Raw genomic sequence first — 19,953 nt, forward strand, 5'->3', positions numbered from 1 at the left:
ATGAGGCTTCTGCTATTATTGTTTCTTATTATCAACCCAAAACCTCAATAAAAATTTCTTTAATCAAATTAGTGGATGATGCTTGAATGATTTATGCATAATGCGCTGTTCCTCATTTAATCATAATTAAATCATTAGTCTGTTATAATGTTCTTGGTTGTCCCGACCCGATGACAAGCATGCATGAGGAGCATGTGAATGTGCTGGAAAAATGTGGATGGAGTCAAGGGAATCCCCTTAAAACAATATCATATGATGAATTGGTATTGATCCAGTTTGTCCTTTAACAGATATCATTGCAAGTTGTTTTATAAATCCCAGTGCAGACAACATACATACACACGTATACACTAGTGCAGGGTTTCCCAAATTGGGGTTGCTAGTTGATGATAAGCTAACGAATTAAATCATAAAAATTTACATTTTAAATGAATCATTATTAAAGAAATATTTACATTATTAACTTCTGGTAAATATTTTAGGTCAAAGAACTATGAAAAAAGGGGGGAATCCTTTGAGTATATTCAGCATAGGGAAAATTTCACTTTTCAATCTGTGGATCAAGGTCAGTAAGATTTTTTTTTTAAAGTGACCTTTATGAAAGGCAGTGCAATAAGATGTTTCTGCAGCATAAGGCAGAATTTTTCACTGTTCACTTGAAATGCCAATAGCAATATGACTAATGTTTGAGAATCAAGAAATCCAGGAGACCTCAATTAATTAAATACATTTACAGTTAAAATATTTAAATTGCTCAAACATTACATATGATATTATTTAATTCTTTACAAGACTGTTTGCCTATGCATAAAGACTGGTGCACATGTGAAGGAATTATCATCAAGTTTATGAATATCATGTTTTGAGACACAAAATGCTATACTGACCAATTAGCCACCACAAAATAGTAATTTAGTGAGTAGCCTACTATTTTATTGAATGATTGGCAAAACTACAGTCACTATGATAAAGTCTTACATTATGTAAAATACAAAGCAACAGACGAAGCATTACTAAGTAAAACAGATCAAAAGGATTCGGCTTGACCCCATACCATCACCGTTGCGCTTTTCATGAAAAAGTTGTGATGCTTAAGGTTCATTTGCAGGTGTTGAGTATTCTGGTGTCATTTGAGCAGGAGTCGTTTGTTCTGAATCTGAAGACACTGGATCCTGGTCTGCTTGTTCTGGACATGTTGGCTCAGGAGTTGCATGCTCTGGGGATGTTTCCTCAGAAGTTGATTGCTCCAGAAGTATTTGAACTGCATTCAATTGTTCTGGAGTAGCATCTTCTCTGGTAGTTTGTTCTGGAGTCACATTCTGAGTTGATGAGTAGTTGTTGTGTTCTGGGATCACATGATCAGAGCTTAATAGCTCAGAGGGTGTTTGTTCTGGACCTGACTGAGCTGAAGTCATTTGCTCTAGAGTTGTTTGCATTGAGTTTGTTTGTTCTTCTTCAGCAGTTTCTTCTAGTGGTGCTTCCTCTGGACTCTCTTGTACCGGTGATGTTTGCTCTGGATTCTCCAGCTCTAGAGACTCTTCCTCTCTTGCTATTTTTGCGAACATGCCCTTGTACTTAAGTCTGTCCTCCTCGTTTTTTACTTCCATTCTCATTTTGAGAACCGCAAGCTCTTTCTTGATTGCCTTTTTCATGCCAGGGTCCAGATCCAGCACTCGCATGAAATCATCTTTGGCCTCGGCTTCGTTCCACACCTCCATGTGAGCTTTGCCACGCAGATAGAAGGCTTTCATCGCCCCTACGACATACAGAGAATGCTTTCAGCTGGTGCGTTTGACTGGAAAACACATCAGGTATTATCTTCTCATCATAAATGCTGGGAGAACTAACAATTTACAGTTACTCACCAGGATGCTGGTTGATGATGTCAGTTGTGTGTTCGATGACCTCATAGTACTCCTCCATGCGCAGCAGACACTGACAGTAGTTTAAAGTGAGCATGTTGGCCATCTTCTCCAGTTTTAGCCAGGGAGCTTCCCATGCCTTTTCCTGAAGAAACATAGACATTTCAATACAGTGAGACATGCCTTGCCTCGTTAATAGTACATTATTGGCAATTTTATTCTATAATTTCACGATCAAAACAGTTTTTTTCCCAGAATATACTAATTTTTAAGCAACTGAATGCATTAAAAACCAGCTGCAGAGGTGTATTCTTACCTTTGTCTGCACATTCTTGATACACATAATGGCTTCTTTATATTTCAGTGTGGCGTCCTCATATCGGCCCTGTTTGAAGAGCTTGTTCCCTTGACCGTGGAGCACAGGAACCGCTTTCACCCTCTCCTCATCATTCAGAGCCCAGGACTCTCTGTCATACTCACTGGGCAGCTGTACCTGAATCCATTATCGATTACTGTAGTAAGTTTCTTACATATAATTAATTTCCATTTAATATCATGGGTATCTTGAAAGAAGAGAATGTTTGAAAATGATCCCCTGACTCCACCTAGTGGTCATTTTGTGTACTGCTAGTGCACAGATCTACTTCAGGCCGTAAATTGAATAAGCCAAAATCATATTGCATATACACAAATACAAAGCAATGAAAGGTTAATGCTGGTGCACATATGGCAATTATCTTAATAAAGACCAGGTCCTGCACACTGCTGTAGCCTGCAAAGAATAGTTAAAATATTTATTAGCGCTGCAACGTTTCAGTCTAAAAATCTCCCCAAATGCCTGAGGAAAGTCTTTAGACTAAAAGCTTGCAGCAAAGCCTTCTTTATAAGCTAATGCAGTGTTTGGGTCCTCTTCCTCACGTAGTCTACTGTGAGTGAAATCCATATTAAATACAAATCAAAGAACTCACTTTATCAATATCTGCTCATTTCAAAATGAATGCAAATATTTTTCTCAATGACCCTAAAAGTAGTATTGAATTCAGACCTTCAGAAGTTCCATTACAAAGGTAAGAGGCTGTGGTTCTTTCTGAAGCTCGTCCAGGTCGTCATAGCCCAGGCTGTTGTAGGCAAACATATTGGCCATCCCGCAGGTGTGAATGTGCCAATCCACCGGATCTTTCCCCACTGCGATACGCCTCAGACTCTTAGCCACTATTGGATATAATCCGGTGTGCTTCTCGGCCACAGAAAGAAAACATTAAACACTGAAAACCTAATGTCTGCTAAGTAAAAGTTACATTTATTTGGAATAACTGCACATATTTCAAAATCCATCAAATACTTTAAAAGGCATGGCACTTTTATAAAGCTTAAAAGTGTGTGTTAATGTGTCAGATGTGTCCATAACTGTGTTTGTATTAACAATCTTGGCATTCCCATAATGCTCGAGGCTGATACAGCCACAGTAATCTACCTCATGTGCTGGAGCTGGGATGGCAGCTGTAAATGATGATTATACCATGTGGAACAGACTCAGATTAATCCTGTTTTGTACAGATTTAAGCTTTCCGTCAGGCTAACGCATGACATGCTCCAGTGTGATATTCCACAGCCATAAAATTATGCGACTGAAACGTCAGTCGCCATGTCTCATCCAAAAGCAATTACTGTGTAAAGGGTTATATTTTTTTACTTCAGCTTTAATTACAGAAATACTGTTCTGACATTAAATTCATAATGAGTGTCCTGGGCATTTGTTAAATGGTATTTAATGGTATAATGGATTTTTTGACCCTCATTCAAACTTGAGGTGTAAATTCAGTCTAATTATGCATACACTCCTGTACAAAAACTTGGGGTCAGTGTGTTTTTTTTTTTTTTTTAAGAAATCAAGTATTTTATTCAGCCAAGTGTCAAAAAATTGTCTTTCAAATTTCTGTTCATCGAAGAATCCTGAAAATAGTATTACAGTTTCCACAAAAATATATTATGCAGCAACACTGTTTTTAACATAAAGAATGATTTCTGAAGGATCATGTGACACTGAAGACTGAAGTGATGATGCTGAAAATTCAGCTTTGCATCACAGGAATAAAACAGCTGTTTTAAATTGCAATAATATTATTATTGATTATTGATACTCAAATATTAAACTGGTTTTACTGTACAGCCTTGGTGAGCATGAGAGCATAAGAGTTTTTCAAAAACATAAAAAATCTTACCGGCAGTGTATATTTATATAATCTTACATATATTGATTACTTAAATTCGCTCCATTGAGAATTTGAGGGAGAATGTACAATATAAAAAAAATGTTGTTTCAACTTAAAAGTGAGTTCTTGCTGCCTTAAAACTTTAAGTTTAGTCAACTCAAATAACCAAGTTGTCACTTAGTACAACTTCACATTTCAAGTTGAATAAACTTAAAGTTTTAAGGCTGCATGAACACACTTTTTTAAGTTGGAAAATGTTTATTTTTTGAACAGTGTAGAATTTAAGTTACAATTTGAATTTGATGAAGTATAAAATGGATTAAAATTCAAATAAATTCATAAAATTGCAATTGTAGGTTTTAACAATATAACAAAGTACAATACATATTATACTTAATAATAATTAATATTCATTAAATAATTAAACAATTATTATATTATTATCATTATTGATTTGTGTTTGTTTTTTAATGAATTTTATCAATTCCATTTCCTTTCGTTTCAATTCAATTTAATCACAAAGTTTCATTCCACCTGAGTGGTTTGTTCCCCTACTGACCAAGACCACATGGAGGATCACAATATACTTACAATGACATCACACCAGAACTCAGCCACCTCCCCTATGTGCATGGACATGAGCAGAGTCTCCCAGACATCCAGTTTAAACATGTTCCCGATCACCATTTCCATGGGCATCCCTGCCTTCTTACTGTCATCTATCACGGTGCGATCATCATTGCAGAGCTGGGTACGGAAATGGAACGTCACCTGGAAGCAACATGGAAGAGATTGCATTTAGTTCTTTTTGGTTAAATTTGCTGTAATTTCCACACACAAAAATATATAGAAGCCATTCCTAAAATCCCTTATAAGCCCATATACTATACCATATAATTTGAAATCAGACATTCCCAATAAGTGCAAAGATAAACTTATTATGAAATTAAAGAGTCAGGAAATCGACTGTGTCTACTCGGATTCTATAATCCTATAAACACAACCTGTTACATGTGTAATGAAAAAAGTAGTGATCCCTAGATTAAATTAGTCAAACAATTAAATCACTCGCATTCTGGAACCTGTTCTATATATTGGACTGTGAGGCTGTACCTTAGTTCCTGTGATAAATTTGGGCTTCTCTCTGGTCCCTCCATGCAAGATGGTCTTCTTGATCCCTTCAACACCTAGCGTCACGATGTCCTCCATGATGTCTGCAATGTATTTGTATTGGAAGTGTGTTTGTATTTGTATTGTGTGACTGAAGAGGTGTAAAGACTGACTGGAGCTGGATTAAGAAGGCCGGGATAACAGGATTAGGCCCAGCAGCCCCACCCTATCATCCACAGAAGAGCTTTCCTCAGCATTTTCACACTACACCCATCTCCAAGAGCCTAGAACCTTCTGGACAAAGCCGAGGTTCTTCAGTCACCTTCTGTTCATCCTAACATTGTGATCCGCAGCCATGATGAAAGAAAGGATATGATGTAGAGCTGAGTATGGACTCAACGACCCCATCTTTACACACATGTGGCCGACAGCTGGATAGCAACTGGCATGTTACAGGACTGCTGGTGCCGAGCCCCTGCCGAGACAAACGTTTGGAACAACCCATCTGCCTATTGCCGTTTTGTAAGACTGTCCTGAATTACGGAAGAGAGACGCTCAATTACACGCAATTATGGTTTTTACAAGGCATATCTGAACATTGTGTACTGGCCAATCATCACATATCTTACACCCTATTCTGCAGTATTTATAAGCAGGGGGTTCACATCGGACAAAGGAATCAGGGACCCAGCCGTCATACTGTAGGCCTACATTCAAAAGTGTAAAAACACATTTTGTGTTAGTCACAGGACGGTTATCCGCTTCTAATAACGGCCGTGTTAAAAAATGTAGCACATTCTGGTGCGTTCAAGTCATCTCGTAAAGATCATATTTTTGAGTTGAGCGCACATGAACGCCACCACAATGTCGTAAATACGAGTGGGAAGCTCGGGATTTTCTTTAAGCCCCGATCTTTACGAGTTGGGGGCGTGTCACTGAGAAACATGGCGGAATACCACAATACTTAAAGGTATTTAACAGTGATTATGTGGCATTATAATATAACAATGTGGCATATAACGATAAAGTTTGGAGTGGCTTCATAAATTAGCTAATTAAACCAAAGCACACCTGATGCAGATTTCTTTGGTCTTCATTTTCTAGAACTAGAGTTTCTTTAATTACAATCTATACCAAAAAATACATACACCTTTAACACATTACTTCATAAATACATACTCCTAATAAAATATCTTTAAAATAAAAAATAAAAATCGGCAACAATACATTACAAAAATATTTCCAACACCCCATACATAGAAGAAAGATTCAGTATCATTCACCAATTCATAATACTTATACTTCATAACCAGCCTACTTTTTACCAGAGCTCTGAACATGTTCAAAGGATCGGTATCACTATTAAACTGCATTTTTCTCTTTCTTGTCAGCCAAATCGCCATTTTTGCCTTACCAAATAAAACATTAATCAAAACAATTTTGCTTTATTGGTGCTATATTTTGGTCCAAAAATAAAAAAACTATTTGTAAAAATAGTCTTTTAACACACCAAGAATTCCTAATAGCCTTGAACATCCAATAAATATATGAAAAACTGTTTCTGGTAGACCACAAAACAGACACTCTTCTCCTTCCAAAGAATTTAGATGAACTTTATAACGGTTTGTTGCTAAAAAATTCAATGAGATATCCTCCATTGCAAATCTCCAGTTCTTTTCTCAATTGGTTTCTTATACAATGTCCTCCAACATCCTTTTGAAGAGGCCCCTGATTCAACAAAATTAGTCCATTTGTCCTCTAGACACAAAAAGTGACTTCTTAGATATAGTGTCAAAGAGACAAATCCATTAGTCCCTTGACCAGAGATGACAGATTTGACATATTCCTGCTTTAACCAAGCTTGCGCAGACACCTTTAGATTTTAACATCACACTAGATAAAAGAGGATTAAAAATCAAAGGTTCTTCAAGAACCCACTCATGGGTTACCTCAGACAGATCTCTTTTAACAATAAATATTTGCCACGCATTTAAGACTGATGCATAAAAAGAAGGGAGACCATTAAAATCCACTTCCTTCAAATTCAAATTAAAAATAGGTGTCTATCCAAGTTCATCCGCTCCACTCTTTTTAGTAAAGCACAAGCTATTTTTGTCCAGTTCTGAGACTGATTATATAGGAGTCTTTGTACAATCTGCAGTCTAAACGCAGCTACCTTGGACTTTAGTGTCCATAAGGCCTTCACTTAACTGCAGATACAGTACTGATTCTCTTAACCAGTGTTGTCCATTCCAGAAAAAAATTTCCCAACACTCCCTAATGAGTTCATCTGGTGGGTTTAACAAGTAATTTATGCCATAAAATAGAGGCGGCAAGATTATTTATGACCAGCACTCTCCCTCCATATGATAATTGAGGTCAAATCCGATTCCCAGTTTTTTCTTTGATGTACCTCTGAACCTAAAAAGATGCCTAAAAACTTAAATCCATCTTTCCCACTTTACATTTCCAGGGATAACAGGTTTTGCATTGACATGACAGCATTTATCTTTATCATATCCATTTTACTCGCGTTCAGTTTTGCAGATGACGCTCTCTCATATAAAGAGATACTGTAAATAACATCATCAATATCTCTTTGATCTTTCACAATTACAGTATTATCGTCTGCATATGCTCTTAACTTAAACGCATTGCAGTTACCATCAACATTTAGACCAGACAGTTCTTTTCTTAAAATACATATAAGTGGTTCCACTGCTAAAGCGTGTAACTGACCAGACAGTGGGCATCCAAGCAACCTTATTGGTTTACTTAACCCACCACCTATTTTTAGAATACAAGAGGCATTCATATATAAGAGTTTGATCCAAGAAATAAAACCATCTCCAAACTCAATTCATTGTTTCATACAGAAAACCATGATCTTCTTTAAAACACTCTTGGATCACCTCATAAAAGTCTTTTCCGATGTAGTTCCACACAGCTTTAAAAAAGTCCACTGATAGTCCATCAATTCCAGGTGTCCATCTGTTTAACGGCATCAGTTACCTCCTCAAATGCTACAGAACTGTCCAGATTCTCACTCTGTGTTTTAGTGAGAGAAGGCAACTGCTGCAGAATCTTACATGTAACCGTTTCTTCTTTTCTATACAAGTTTGAGTAAAAGTCCACCGCAATCTCTCATTTCTCTTGCGTCAAAAGTCTTTCGTCCATCAGTTTTTGTCAAACAATATATTTCATTTGGATGTTTTGACACATTTTCTAAACTAAAATATGCAGTGGGAGCATCTATCTCATGTACAGACATAAAACGAGATCTTATCAGGGAACCTTTTGCCCGCACTTGCAACATATGTTCTAGATCACGTTTCTTTTCACCCAACATGCCATGAAGATGAATTAGATTTCTGAATCATATACCAGATGTGAAATTTTTTGTTTTATAGTATACTGCTGACAAAATATTTTTATTTGTGTCTTTCCTATTTCCCACCATTGTATCAAATGATCAAATTCATTTTTCTTAGAACCCCATTCATTCCAAAACAATTCATATTTCTCAATGAACTCTTTTTCATTCAACAATGCAACATTCAATTTCCAATACGGACTTTTAAATTTAGCTTGTGTCAAAACAACATTAACTGTATAGGCTAGTAAAATTGTGATTGTTCGCTATTAAATTAACTTATTGTTAAAAGTACTAAACTGAAAAAAGATCATACTGTTGTGTTCAGGTAATTAAACCAAATGTTCTGATTACATATTACAATAATCTTGTGTTTGAAACAATGATTATGTGGACTGAAAAATGTGTAATGAAAGCATGGGATCAGGTCTTGAAAGAATGACTAGCAAGTGTGATCAGTTTAGATTTTTGTACTAAGAGTTTTGAGAATGTACATGTACCTACTTGTGAAAATAGTACCAAAGCGAATTAAAATAAATGTAAAATCATGTATCGCCCTCTGCTGGCCACAAGCCACAAACATTGAGATTTTACTATAATTTAGAACTTCTTCAGATGCAGAATGTCTTTCATCTGTCCATGTCTTGCTTTATATGAAAAACGAAGAGGAAAGGAGGAAATTTAAGCACAAAATTTTTTTCATTTATTATGTATTTTTAGTTAAAAAGCACTAATATCATTAAGGCCTAATATTCAATAAGGCTCTGTACAGTATAAGTGATAAAACTAGCTTTTCTTATATCATTTTACAGAAGTAATACTGAATATTTCCTCATCAAAATATTTCTGTGGGCTTCTAGAAGTACTAGATACACCCCCGTTCTAAAAACTTAGGGATCTGTGAGATCCTCTCTCTCTCTCTCTCTCTCTCTCTCTCTCTCTCTCTCTCTCTCTCTCTCTATCTCTCTCTCTCTCTCTCTCTCTCTCTCTCTCTCTCTCTCTCTCTCTGCTGCATTTATTTGATAAAAAAACTTAAAGTAAATATTTAGAACAGTGATATGAATGTTATTAATATTGAAAATAAATTTTTTATTTTAAAAAGTAATTCATTCCTGTGATGCAAAGCTGAATATTCAGCATCATTACTCCAGTCTTCACTGTCTGTCACATGATTATTCTGAAATGTTCCTTTCCTGTTCCTTTAAATGCAAATGAGAAGCTGCTCCCGGCACAGGGGGCAGAGCTACAACAGCTTGTGTCCTGAAAATTTCAAAAACTTTTTTTGTTTATGTTTAAATTTATGTAGTTGATGTGGAGTTAACTATCTTCTAATCATTGATTAGCATATTCTGTCTTGATAATCTATAAATCGTGTTCCGGGGGCGGGGTTTATGTAAATTTTAGGGTTAGTGATGTCACTAACCCGGGAGGAATGTCGTGTAGTCCCTACCAGCCGTTTGTTAAAAAGCAGTTTCTTTAAAAGCAAATATCTCCCTTTGCTTTGAACTTTGAGCGTCGTAACTTTGCAGAGGTTGTTTATGTTCAAACAGCAACATTACACACTAACTAAAGCTAGAAAAGTGAAATCATAATCAACCACCCCTTTAAAATTAAAGGCAGTTATAATGTAACAGAAGCTTTCCATTAGAAATAAATTCTGTTCTTTTGAACTGTCTATAACAGTCTATATGCAGGCCTGAATCTAGCAAAAAAAGCATTCTGAAGTTGTTGGTTTTCCTGAAAAGGGTGCCATGTTCAATTTTAAAATAACCTTAAAACAAAATTAATTCAAAATGTTAATGACATAGAGCGAATGTATTATACAGTTTCACTGTTATGACAAGGTTAACCCATTCAGACTTAACTTTTCTATGGCGTTTTTATGATTTATGACCATTGATGTTACTCTAATTACAAAAAGAAAAAAGGATTTGATTCTGCTAAACTGATCTTTGGGTGATCTTTTACCCTGCTTTTTGACTTCTAGCCTGTGACAGAGCTGAAAATATGGTATAATTTGGCAACCTAAGCATATCGTCCGTCTTGATCTTTATCAAATAGTTTTTTGTTTGTTTATTAATAGATAATTGTTTCTGGAGCAGAGCTAGACAGCTTCATTTTTTTTAAATTGAATTTAAAATCTTTTAAATTCTTGCTAGGGTCAGTTGATTTCTCAAGATTTCCATGACTGTTTGCTGATCTCTGCAGCTCTGTGATTGCTCACCTGCCCCAGACGCAGAAGGACATTAATGATGCTGTAAGTGAGGTTTGCTGTCAGAGTGAGTCATGGAGACTGCGTCAGTTCACCCACGCATGCTGCGTCGTGCGGCCACGTGGAGAACGACATGTGCACCGCTGAGATGATGCTACTGTTAGATGAAAACCTGAATATTGAAAATGTATCAGTGATCCTCTCATGTAATGTGACTCACTGTTGGGCTCAGAATTAAGCTTTGATCCTGTATTCATAAAGAGATGAGGAGCGCAGAGGAACAGACTGTGACTGCATATGTATGTGCGTGTGTCATTCTCATCCAGCCTTGTCATAATGTGACACGCTGTGTTGACCTTACTACGTGAAAAGTGTAGGAAACATCCTGTGTTAGGAGAAGAAGTGTATCTGAGACGCTATTCCCCTTTAGGGAGCCCATTTTCTGTGGCTTTTTCACACATCCTGTGCTCTTCTTTCAGACTCTTCAGTCACCCATGGTTTACTGAACCATGTGTTCACTGTTCCTTTACAACAGATATGACAGGTCCTGAATCATAGGAGCCCTGGACATCCCTGTATGACAAGCTTCCACACACTGGTGTTGGTGTATTCGTTCGTGTGTGTGTGTGCATGTCCTCTTACCAGAACATCTACTGGATGGAGGGATGGATGGATGGATGGATGGATGGATAGCAGTGAGGTGAGTGTATGTAATACCTGTAAGCTCCAGCAGGAGGGGGTCTTTTTGTTCCACTTTGTTCCGAATTAATCAGAGCTGCCTGGGCCTGCAAAACAGACACACCTGTAAAACCAAACACTGATCTGTTTTACCATTTTTCAAAATGTCTAAACCTGTAGCAAACTTAAACAAGTCTTGGATATTTCTGTAATGGATATACATTTTCCTAGTTATTTTTCTAGAAACATTTCATTGGCTAGAAATTGTTCTTATGTTTATCTTTAATGAACAACTGGAAAAGCCATGGATCATGTGGGGTGGTAGCCTTAAAACACCAAGGTTGCCAGTTTATTCTCAAATTAAGGTGACAGGAGTTGGGATCACAAACCCGATCTGTGACCATTGCGCCCTTGAGCAACTCACTTAACCCCAGAATGCATCTGTAAAGTTAGATTTATGTATTCATACATGCAGGAAAACTTGACATGACACTATTCTGAGTATCCTGATATAATACTGTATGATACAAACTCCTGACAGGATAATGACTTCAAAGCTGACAGTGTCATGTTGGCCTTTGGGAACTAGAGCAACGAGTGGCCCGAAATCTCCCCGCTGGAGCCTCATGTACCTCCCCTCGACCTTTAGATACATACCACCGCGCATAGCAGGCAGTACAAAGGGCACATGAGCACACACTCACACACTGAGTGCCTGCTGACACAGCCACCTTTCCCACCATCATGTGGGACAAGCTATTCTATAAGCTCCGTCACTCAGGGAGACCAGCTGACTGGGATATTCTGGGATGGCTGTAGAACCAGATGGTCCAGCTCTCAACCTTAAATGCTCTTTAACCTCTTCACACTTTAGAGACCTGCAGTGTCCAACAGCAGACCTATGGCTGACACTCCATGGGCCAAAGCCTTATCACTAAAGAGTCTGGTCATAATTCTCTCTAAGCACGGCATTACTTAACACACAGACAGGTCACCCTCCTCTGCACTGCCAAAACGCCCACAGTGATCTATGCACAGGTGTCATTTTACAAAATTAACTGTTTATCATTTACCATGACTTGTAAATGAGCTGATATTCTATGCTAAATCTCATTCAAAAAGATCGCCACTGGAATTTGACTTCTTTAAGCGTTTAAATATTTAAATCAGATTTGAGTGTCATAGAGGAGGGGAAGATTATCAGTGAATAACGACTTTTTATTGAATTCTTGCACGTTTATTCTTGAACGAGCATTAGCTGGAGGTTTTTGCATGATTTTAACTTAAAGGTCGTTTTGCTCCCCCTTCAAAGTATACTTCATTGACTATGAGCTCGAATGGATGCATTCAGCATGTGCACGCTAAGTGTAGGCTACGAAATTCCACTAAAAGGGCTGACTGCTACACACCAACATAGCTTTAGCGAAGGAGTATTATCAGTACAACCAAAGAGGAATAGAGAACAATAGACAGTGGTCGTGCAAGGGGCTGGACAAGAGTCAATCTGGTGTAGTGTGGGGTTTACTTGTTGGCGAGAGCTTCGTGAAATTAAAGGATGCAAAACAGATGCTGAGCTGGTCTTTGTGCTGCTGCACTAGTAAGTAATAGTAGCAGAATTGCTATGTTTTCTGCTTTTGCATTTAATGTTTGGCTTTGTTCAAAAAGTTGTATATCTTGTATAGTTGTAGTTGTTGGCAACGTAGGCTATAACCTTATCGGTGTTGTCCCTGACTCACAGAGTTTTGTAGTTTGTCTGGGATGTCGAAAGTCATAATGGGATGTTCTCATTGCAAGTCAGATGTGAAACTTTGCAACCTTGTAAACATATCTCTGCTAGCTTCTAATATGTCAAATGTAAATTATGTGCAATGTGGCCGATTGTGTCTCCAACATTTGATAACAAACATGCACATTCAAACGCTTAGCAAAAAGTCACCAAAAAAATGTTTTTATCATTCTTATGTTATTCTTTTGTTATGTTTGTAATATTGCTCACCTTATCAGTCGACATGGTTCTTTTTGGCTTTTGAAATCATTTAGCATGTCAAAAAATGCATGTGCACAGCCAACAACTGTTATGACAGGGTGAGCTCCAAAGTTGTAAAAATACACACAAGTACATACAGGACCCACTCATACACTTGCACATGGGCCATCAGCGGACTGTGCTAATGACAAAAATGATACCACACGGACTGGATGCGAGCCACAGCGGAATGTGGACAAGTGAGTTATACTTTGGGCTTATTGACACATTTCATTTCTGACTTAGATTTTGGTGTTTACCTGACAGATTTGCATATCACATCGTTTTCCTGCTTTTATTTTCATTGAAACCAAAACCAAAGCTATCCTTGTAGTACTATTCTAGTGTAATGCCAAACTTTTACAATGTGTGCTTCAGTTTAGTCCTACAGTAGCATCTTCAAAGCCCTCTTAAGATGCTGGATTCAAGAGAGCAGGCCAGCAAATCCTCTTCATATAAATCTCATTTAATGTGTCCAGCCTCAAAACCTGAACACTCTGTAACCTCACAGACATTCCATCATAAACCCCACCTCACCCACACACGCCGCTCATCCAGGCCTTTGACATTTGGTCGCATGAGCGAAGTGTTCAGTCACGCAGATGTCGTTGAACGTGCTGCTAGTGTGACGCTGGAGAGGATATCTCTCGAGGGAGTGCGCAGTGTGTGGTGTTCTTAGGTCCCGCAGGTCTCCGGGGGGGGGCCAGAGCGGAGCGGAGTCAGAGCCAGACACGTGTTGGGAAGCCAGAGACCGAGGCGGCCAGCCGCAGGGCTAAGCCAAAGCTGGGATGCATTATCACATTCCTCCATGCAGAGAGCCAGAGCAAAAGGTCCACTAAACAGTCCGCTCGCAAGAATGCAGGCAGCAGGGAAGTTGTGGAATAACACAACATCTTCTGTGTTTATGTAGCAATGCGACTGAGGAATGTGGCTCATGTGATTCTGGAGTCACCGCAACACATGAACTCCACCTTTAGATCCCCTGAATGAAAAACAAATAGGTGTAAAACCTCAGTTTAATGATGATGTAATATCAAAATGAACCTCTTTGTTTTAAACCTCGGAGGAGTGCCAGAAATCCATGTTCTTAAGAATAATCTGAGATCCGGACTAGAATGAGTGCAGTTTCTCAAAAGAGTTCGTATTGTCAGGTGAACAAGGGCATGTACTATACTTGTTCTATACAGGCATGTACTATACTTGTCATGGTTCACAGGAAAGGTTATAAATAAACATAAATACACAGATCACGAGGGCGACAGGGTGTGGATGCAAGAGAAGGGCTCAGGTGAGGGCCTCGGAGAGCTTACGCCAACATCTTAGACCACAGACCCACCCCAACGCACTCACTGGCCTTCCCTGAATCAAACGCAAACCTCTCCCCTGGATAAATGGGTCAATTAGCCACAAGAAAGAAAAAGAGCGTGAGAGAGTTTGAGGGAGCGTGCATGTGGAAACGCCAGAGAAAAAGCGTTCTTGCAATCTATTCTTTAAAAAGCTGCACTGGTAACAGAGAAGCCTAATGTGTGTTTGCAAACAGCTAACAATTTCTTTAAATATGCAAGTGAAGTGGCTTTAAAGCTTGAATGTATGATGGTATTTGCAATGAATAGCAAACACTCACACCCCCATTATACAACAGTTAGTTTCAACCTCTAATTTGATTGGCCGAGCTGTCTCTGTTTGAGCGTTCCAGACAGATTGTCAGTGCATGCATTAGTGGTGGGAATTTTAATTGATTCTTTCTGCAGGTTACATAGTTACAGCCGTAGGTTGTGACAAGTGACTGGCTTTATGAGTCACTGAATCATTTAATTAACCGATTTAAGAAAACAAAATTCAATCATTTGTTCAACCAATTCATTCAAAAATAAGGATTCTCTTAGGAAGAGGTTGGCTGCATCCAAACTCGCACACTTCTCTACTATATAGTAGGTCAAAATAGTATGTGAAAAGAGTAGTATGTCAAAATTCACAGTAAAACAGTAGACGAAAAGTTCCCTGGTGACTTACTACTTTCAGTGTGATTCTGATGTGCTCATCTAATGGACACTTTACTATCCCACGAGGCCATGGGAGAGGATTTGTAAATGGCGGTGAAACCAAGCGGGAAGGAAGTCGACCGGAAGTTGAAGTCGACCGGGTGCCGCCATCTTGTAGCAGAACTTCACTTGCGTTAGCAATCCCATTGACTTCCATTCATTTTGGCGTCACTTTGACAGCGAATAACTTTACATCTGAGGCGTTTGAAGACTCCATTTGTCCATTTTTTATTTCTAAAGAAACACGACAATGTATAAAATGCTCCATTACCTTGTAGCTTATGTTATGTCCCCGTAGAAGCAGTTTTTGTAAAAGTAGGCTAACGATTGCGTCATAACCACGCGACTCTCTGTCGCACACTAGAGAGATTACCGTATGGACGGGAGGAGAAGCTCGCGGGCAATCGGGGAGACGTGGAGGCAAAATGACAATATAATTAATCAGAATACTTAGCAAAAGTTTCTCCTGCTCCAAGCTCATGGACAGCTCCTAATCACACTCTCCGTCTCTGCAAGATTCGGAAGGGAATGATTCAGATTTCTCTTGGCACAGCTACTAGAAGACAGACGGGTTGCTCACGTGGTCCGTGTAACGCTTTGCTCGGTTTGAGTCTGCGCGTCAGGAAAGGAAGTGCTAAGAAATCGCTGAAAACGGGCTTCACTTGTCTCAATTGAGTTCCAATGGGGTCGCTGTGTCCATTTCTTTTACTGTCTATGGGTGAAACAAGGAAACTGATCCTCGTAGGTCAAATAACAATGACAACATGGCAAATGTGGTACGTCCAGATTAAATTCAGGTTACACCTTATTTCGATGGCCCACTTTAGACATTCTACCAACTATAAGAAACTTGCCAACTACATGTCTACTAACTCTTAGAGGGTTGGTAGGCTGTTAGTAGACTGTTTGGTTAGGGTTAGAGTAAGTAGAATAATTAGCTAAGTAACTTATAGTCAGTAGAATGTCTGTTAGGAGCATCAAAATAAAGTGTTAGCATCAAACAGTCTACTAATACTCTAATTAGAGTTAGTTGATGTAGTTGTAAAGTTACTTATAATTAGAAGAATGTCTAAAGTGGACCATTGAAATAATGTGTTACCTAAATTCATACATGCCCTACATAGCACAAAACTATTTTAATGGTTGCAAATAGTACCTACTCAGAGATGAAGATGAATGAAACACTGATTCATTTAGAATGTAAAAAGTGATTATTTATGAATGAGTCATTCAATCAAACGTTTCATTCGAAAATGAATTCGGATTGTCTTTATGAATGAGTCATTGAATAATTTACTCAACCGATTCGTTTATAAACACTGATTCATTCAGCAACAAAGGCCCTGTTTACACCTGGTATTAGAGCCCGATCTCACGGGAAAACGTACAAATTCTACGAGGTGGCTTATTCGTACGAATTCATACGACCTGACTCGTACGAATTAGTACGTTTTTTGCAAAATCGTACATATTTTACGAATTGGCCAATTCGTATGAATTCATACGAATGACCTACCCCTGACCCCGCCCCTAAACCTACCCATCACGTGGGTTTAGACAAATACAAATTCGTACGAGTGAGGTCGTACGAATTAGCCAACTTTTTATCATTCGTACGAATTCGTACGAATTGGTCGTGAGATAGCGTTGATAGCGTTGGAGCGGTATTAAGATGCATTTTGGTCGATCTGATCACAAGTAGACGAGGGAGACACCTTCCCGTTTACACTTGGTGTTGTATTCCATCTCCCTTCTTCGAGGGAAGGGTCTATGAGAGGGTAAATGTATGAGTTTTTATACATTCGTGCAAAATAATGGGCAAAATTAGCTCATTTGAATGCGACCGGAGACAACGGAAAAACATTCGGAGAGCATCAGCTTTCGTTTCTAGTTTGTGATAAGAAATATGTAATGGTGAGAGAACATTGCGCTTGGTACATTTTTCGTCTTCAAACAAAACTTGAGTCTCCAAGTTTAAATCCCGTTTGGTTAGCGCACTTCCCATAATGTTTATGCATTACGTCAGTAGGCGGAGAGCAGGTGGTCTTGCGTGGCTGTTCGAACACACACACATCGATCCCACATGAGCTTTTACACTACGAAAGCAGTCAGGTTGAATGTGTACAACAGCATTCTCCCTCATGTTATTGCTTAAATATCATTACTTACCTAAACACAAGGTTTGACAGGCCTCAGCCCGTTGAGACAGATCAGCTGAGTGCAATAATGAGCCAGTGTGGGAAACATCACTGTTCCTTTTTAAACAATAGCGCTAGGCACCATGCCATGCTGCTGTTGCTTGTCATGTCACCTTGTTCACATGGACACACATACTGTTCACAAGGAAAAAGGAACTACATTCATTCCTCTAACCGCACTGTAGCAGAACAGCTTTATATTGTCAGTATGTACGTGTCAATGACGTGGTGGAATTTACACTGGCCCACAAGCTACTTGAAAGAGTATTATACATAGCCAAGTGTATTTTAAATGCAATTTTCAAAAAAATTATAAAAAAGTGCATCTTTGAAAATGAAGATGCACAATTATTTCACCTTAAAACAAAATGTTTAAAAATGTGTTTCTAGTTTCTTCAGATTATTTGCTTTAAAGTGAAAGTTCTGTAATCATCTACCCATTGCTGTAAATAACTGTAAATGTTAGTTATTAATTTATTATATATAAATTATATATTAAAAAAATTGCTTAAAAAATAAAATATACATATAAAATACATAAAATATAAATAGAATATTTTATTTTTAACATACAATTTATATATATTGTTTATATATTTACATAAAACAATTTGAACTGTGGTGCCCTTTGAAGCCAAACAAAATCTAAACGCATAATTGGTCGTATAGACTTAAGTCTAAAAAGAGGATTAACATTGTCAGGTTATCCTGTTCACCCCAAAACAATCCAATGTTTTGTCACCTAGCAGACAGTTGATCTCTCTCAGACCCTTAGACTAGAAAGGGCCTGACAGACCAGATGGTACCACAGCAAATCAAAAGATGAGGTCAGAGAATTAGAGGAGGTTTGCTGTATGTACAGTGTCATTAACATTCCAGGAATTATATATCAGAAATGTACCCAATAGAAAGTAATAGTGATTTCTAAAAGACATGTGGCTCAAAGCTCAACTGTGAGGGAGGGAGTGTTGAGGGAGACGTACGCAGAGGCATCATGTCCCTTTAATGAGATTGTCTAGCTCGTGTAGTTCCCCTGGTCAGACTTTCCATAGAATTACATAATCAGCCTTTAAACAGAGAAGGGAATCGTCTGGTGGACAGGTCCTGTAATGACGTCGCTGCAAGGATTAAGCATGAAGGTACAAAGATGACAGATTAATGTTTTAAAATTAATTTCAACTGCCTGTATTTTCCCCACTCTTATTCTTCATCCTCTCCATCCATTCCTACCTGCTCATAAAAGTACTCCTTTTCACCTTTTCATTCTAGTATATTCCAAACAGGGTCTCTCCGCTGGCTATTTCTGGATCTGCTGGCTGCGTGCTTCTATATGTATCACACTGCTTTATTTAACCAGGAGGCCAGTAACTTACTCATACATTGGTGGGTGTACATATGCTCTGAGTCATCCAGCCCTCAGACACCCTGCATATGGGATTTTCCAGCAGCATCTAATGAATTCACTAGACTGTGGGAGCGGCTATAATCACAGGGCCTGAACATGGACCTGGGTTGAAGCCCCTAAAATGTCCCCATTTACAAGAAGTAAGGCAAAGTTTGAGAGCAAATATTTGCGTTAAATTATGATCACATAACCTATAGACAAATTAGCAAAACATTACAGTATTGAACATTATCTAACTCGCATGATATATATAAATACCCATGCTAGTGAGTTATAGGGTTAGTTGGTGGATGGTTAGTTAACTGGTGGATTCTTAAGATGGTGGTTTAGTTGCAATGAAAGAGAAGTATCAATAGATTTTTTTTTCTACAGTTTTGAAACGTACATCCAAGTAAAAAATGATGGTGGAGACTGTTCTATTATGCATCGATTGTGGATTGGATGGAGACAGATCTGAATGCGAGCTTGCGGTAAGAAAGGGGCGGAGTTTGTAGTTTCACAAGATTAAGTTATGATATTCTAATTAGACAATACAAGTTCAAAAAATAACGTCAAAAATGAATCATGGATGAATCATTCAGAAATGCAGTTTCAAAATATACAGGGTGAATTTTCATTTCAAGTAATGCTACAGGTTCATATCTCTAGAAGACTTGCTTGTAAAAAAAAAAAAAAACACTGTCCATTTTCATGCTACAATATATCCTCTTCTGTGCTCCATGGGAAAAGAATGTGTCATACCGGTTTGAAACTAGCCTGCATGAAGCTGAGTAAATGATTTTCATTTTTGCGTAAACTCTCCCTTTAAAGCACAGTCAAGACGTAAAAGGAGTG

At 38.2% G+C, this 19,953-nt stretch overlaps 1 protein-coding gene across 2 annotated transcripts; it reads right to left on the reverse strand.

The window, feature by feature from the left end:
• Positions 1–879: 879 nt before the first annotated feature.
• Positions 880–15,576, reverse strand: aipl1 (aryl hydrocarbon receptor interacting protein-like 1). 2 transcript variants are annotated; one of them, XM_081371217.1, is made up of 8 exons: positions 15,488–15,576; positions 11,488–11,555; positions 5,189–5,289; positions 4,667–4,846; positions 2,908–3,096; positions 2,179–2,355; positions 1,866–2,007; positions 880–1,756 (listed from the first exon to the last, which is right to left on the reverse strand). In XM_081371217.1, exons 3-8 carry the CDS (start codon positions 5,282–5,284, stop codon positions 1,092–1,094), a joined length of 1,449 nt encoding a protein of 482 aa, XP_081227343.1. In that variant the 5' UTR covers positions 5,285–5,289; positions 11,488–11,555; positions 15,488–15,576; the 3' UTR covers positions 880–1,091. The 2 variants fall into 2 exon arrangements, with proteins under 2 accessions (XP_081227343.1, XP_081227342.1); XM_081371216.1 differs by lacking the exons at positions 11,488–11,555; positions 15,488–15,576 and having other exon boundaries at positions 5,189–5,718.
• Positions 15,577–19,953: the final 4,377 nt, after the last annotated feature.

Source organism: Scardinius erythrophthalmus, assembly GCF_964197995.2.
Source record: "Scardinius erythrophthalmus genome assembly, chromosome: 7".
Taxonomy (NCBI): domain Eukaryota; kingdom Metazoa; phylum Chordata; class Actinopteri; order Cypriniformes; family Leuciscidae; genus Scardinius; species Scardinius erythrophthalmus.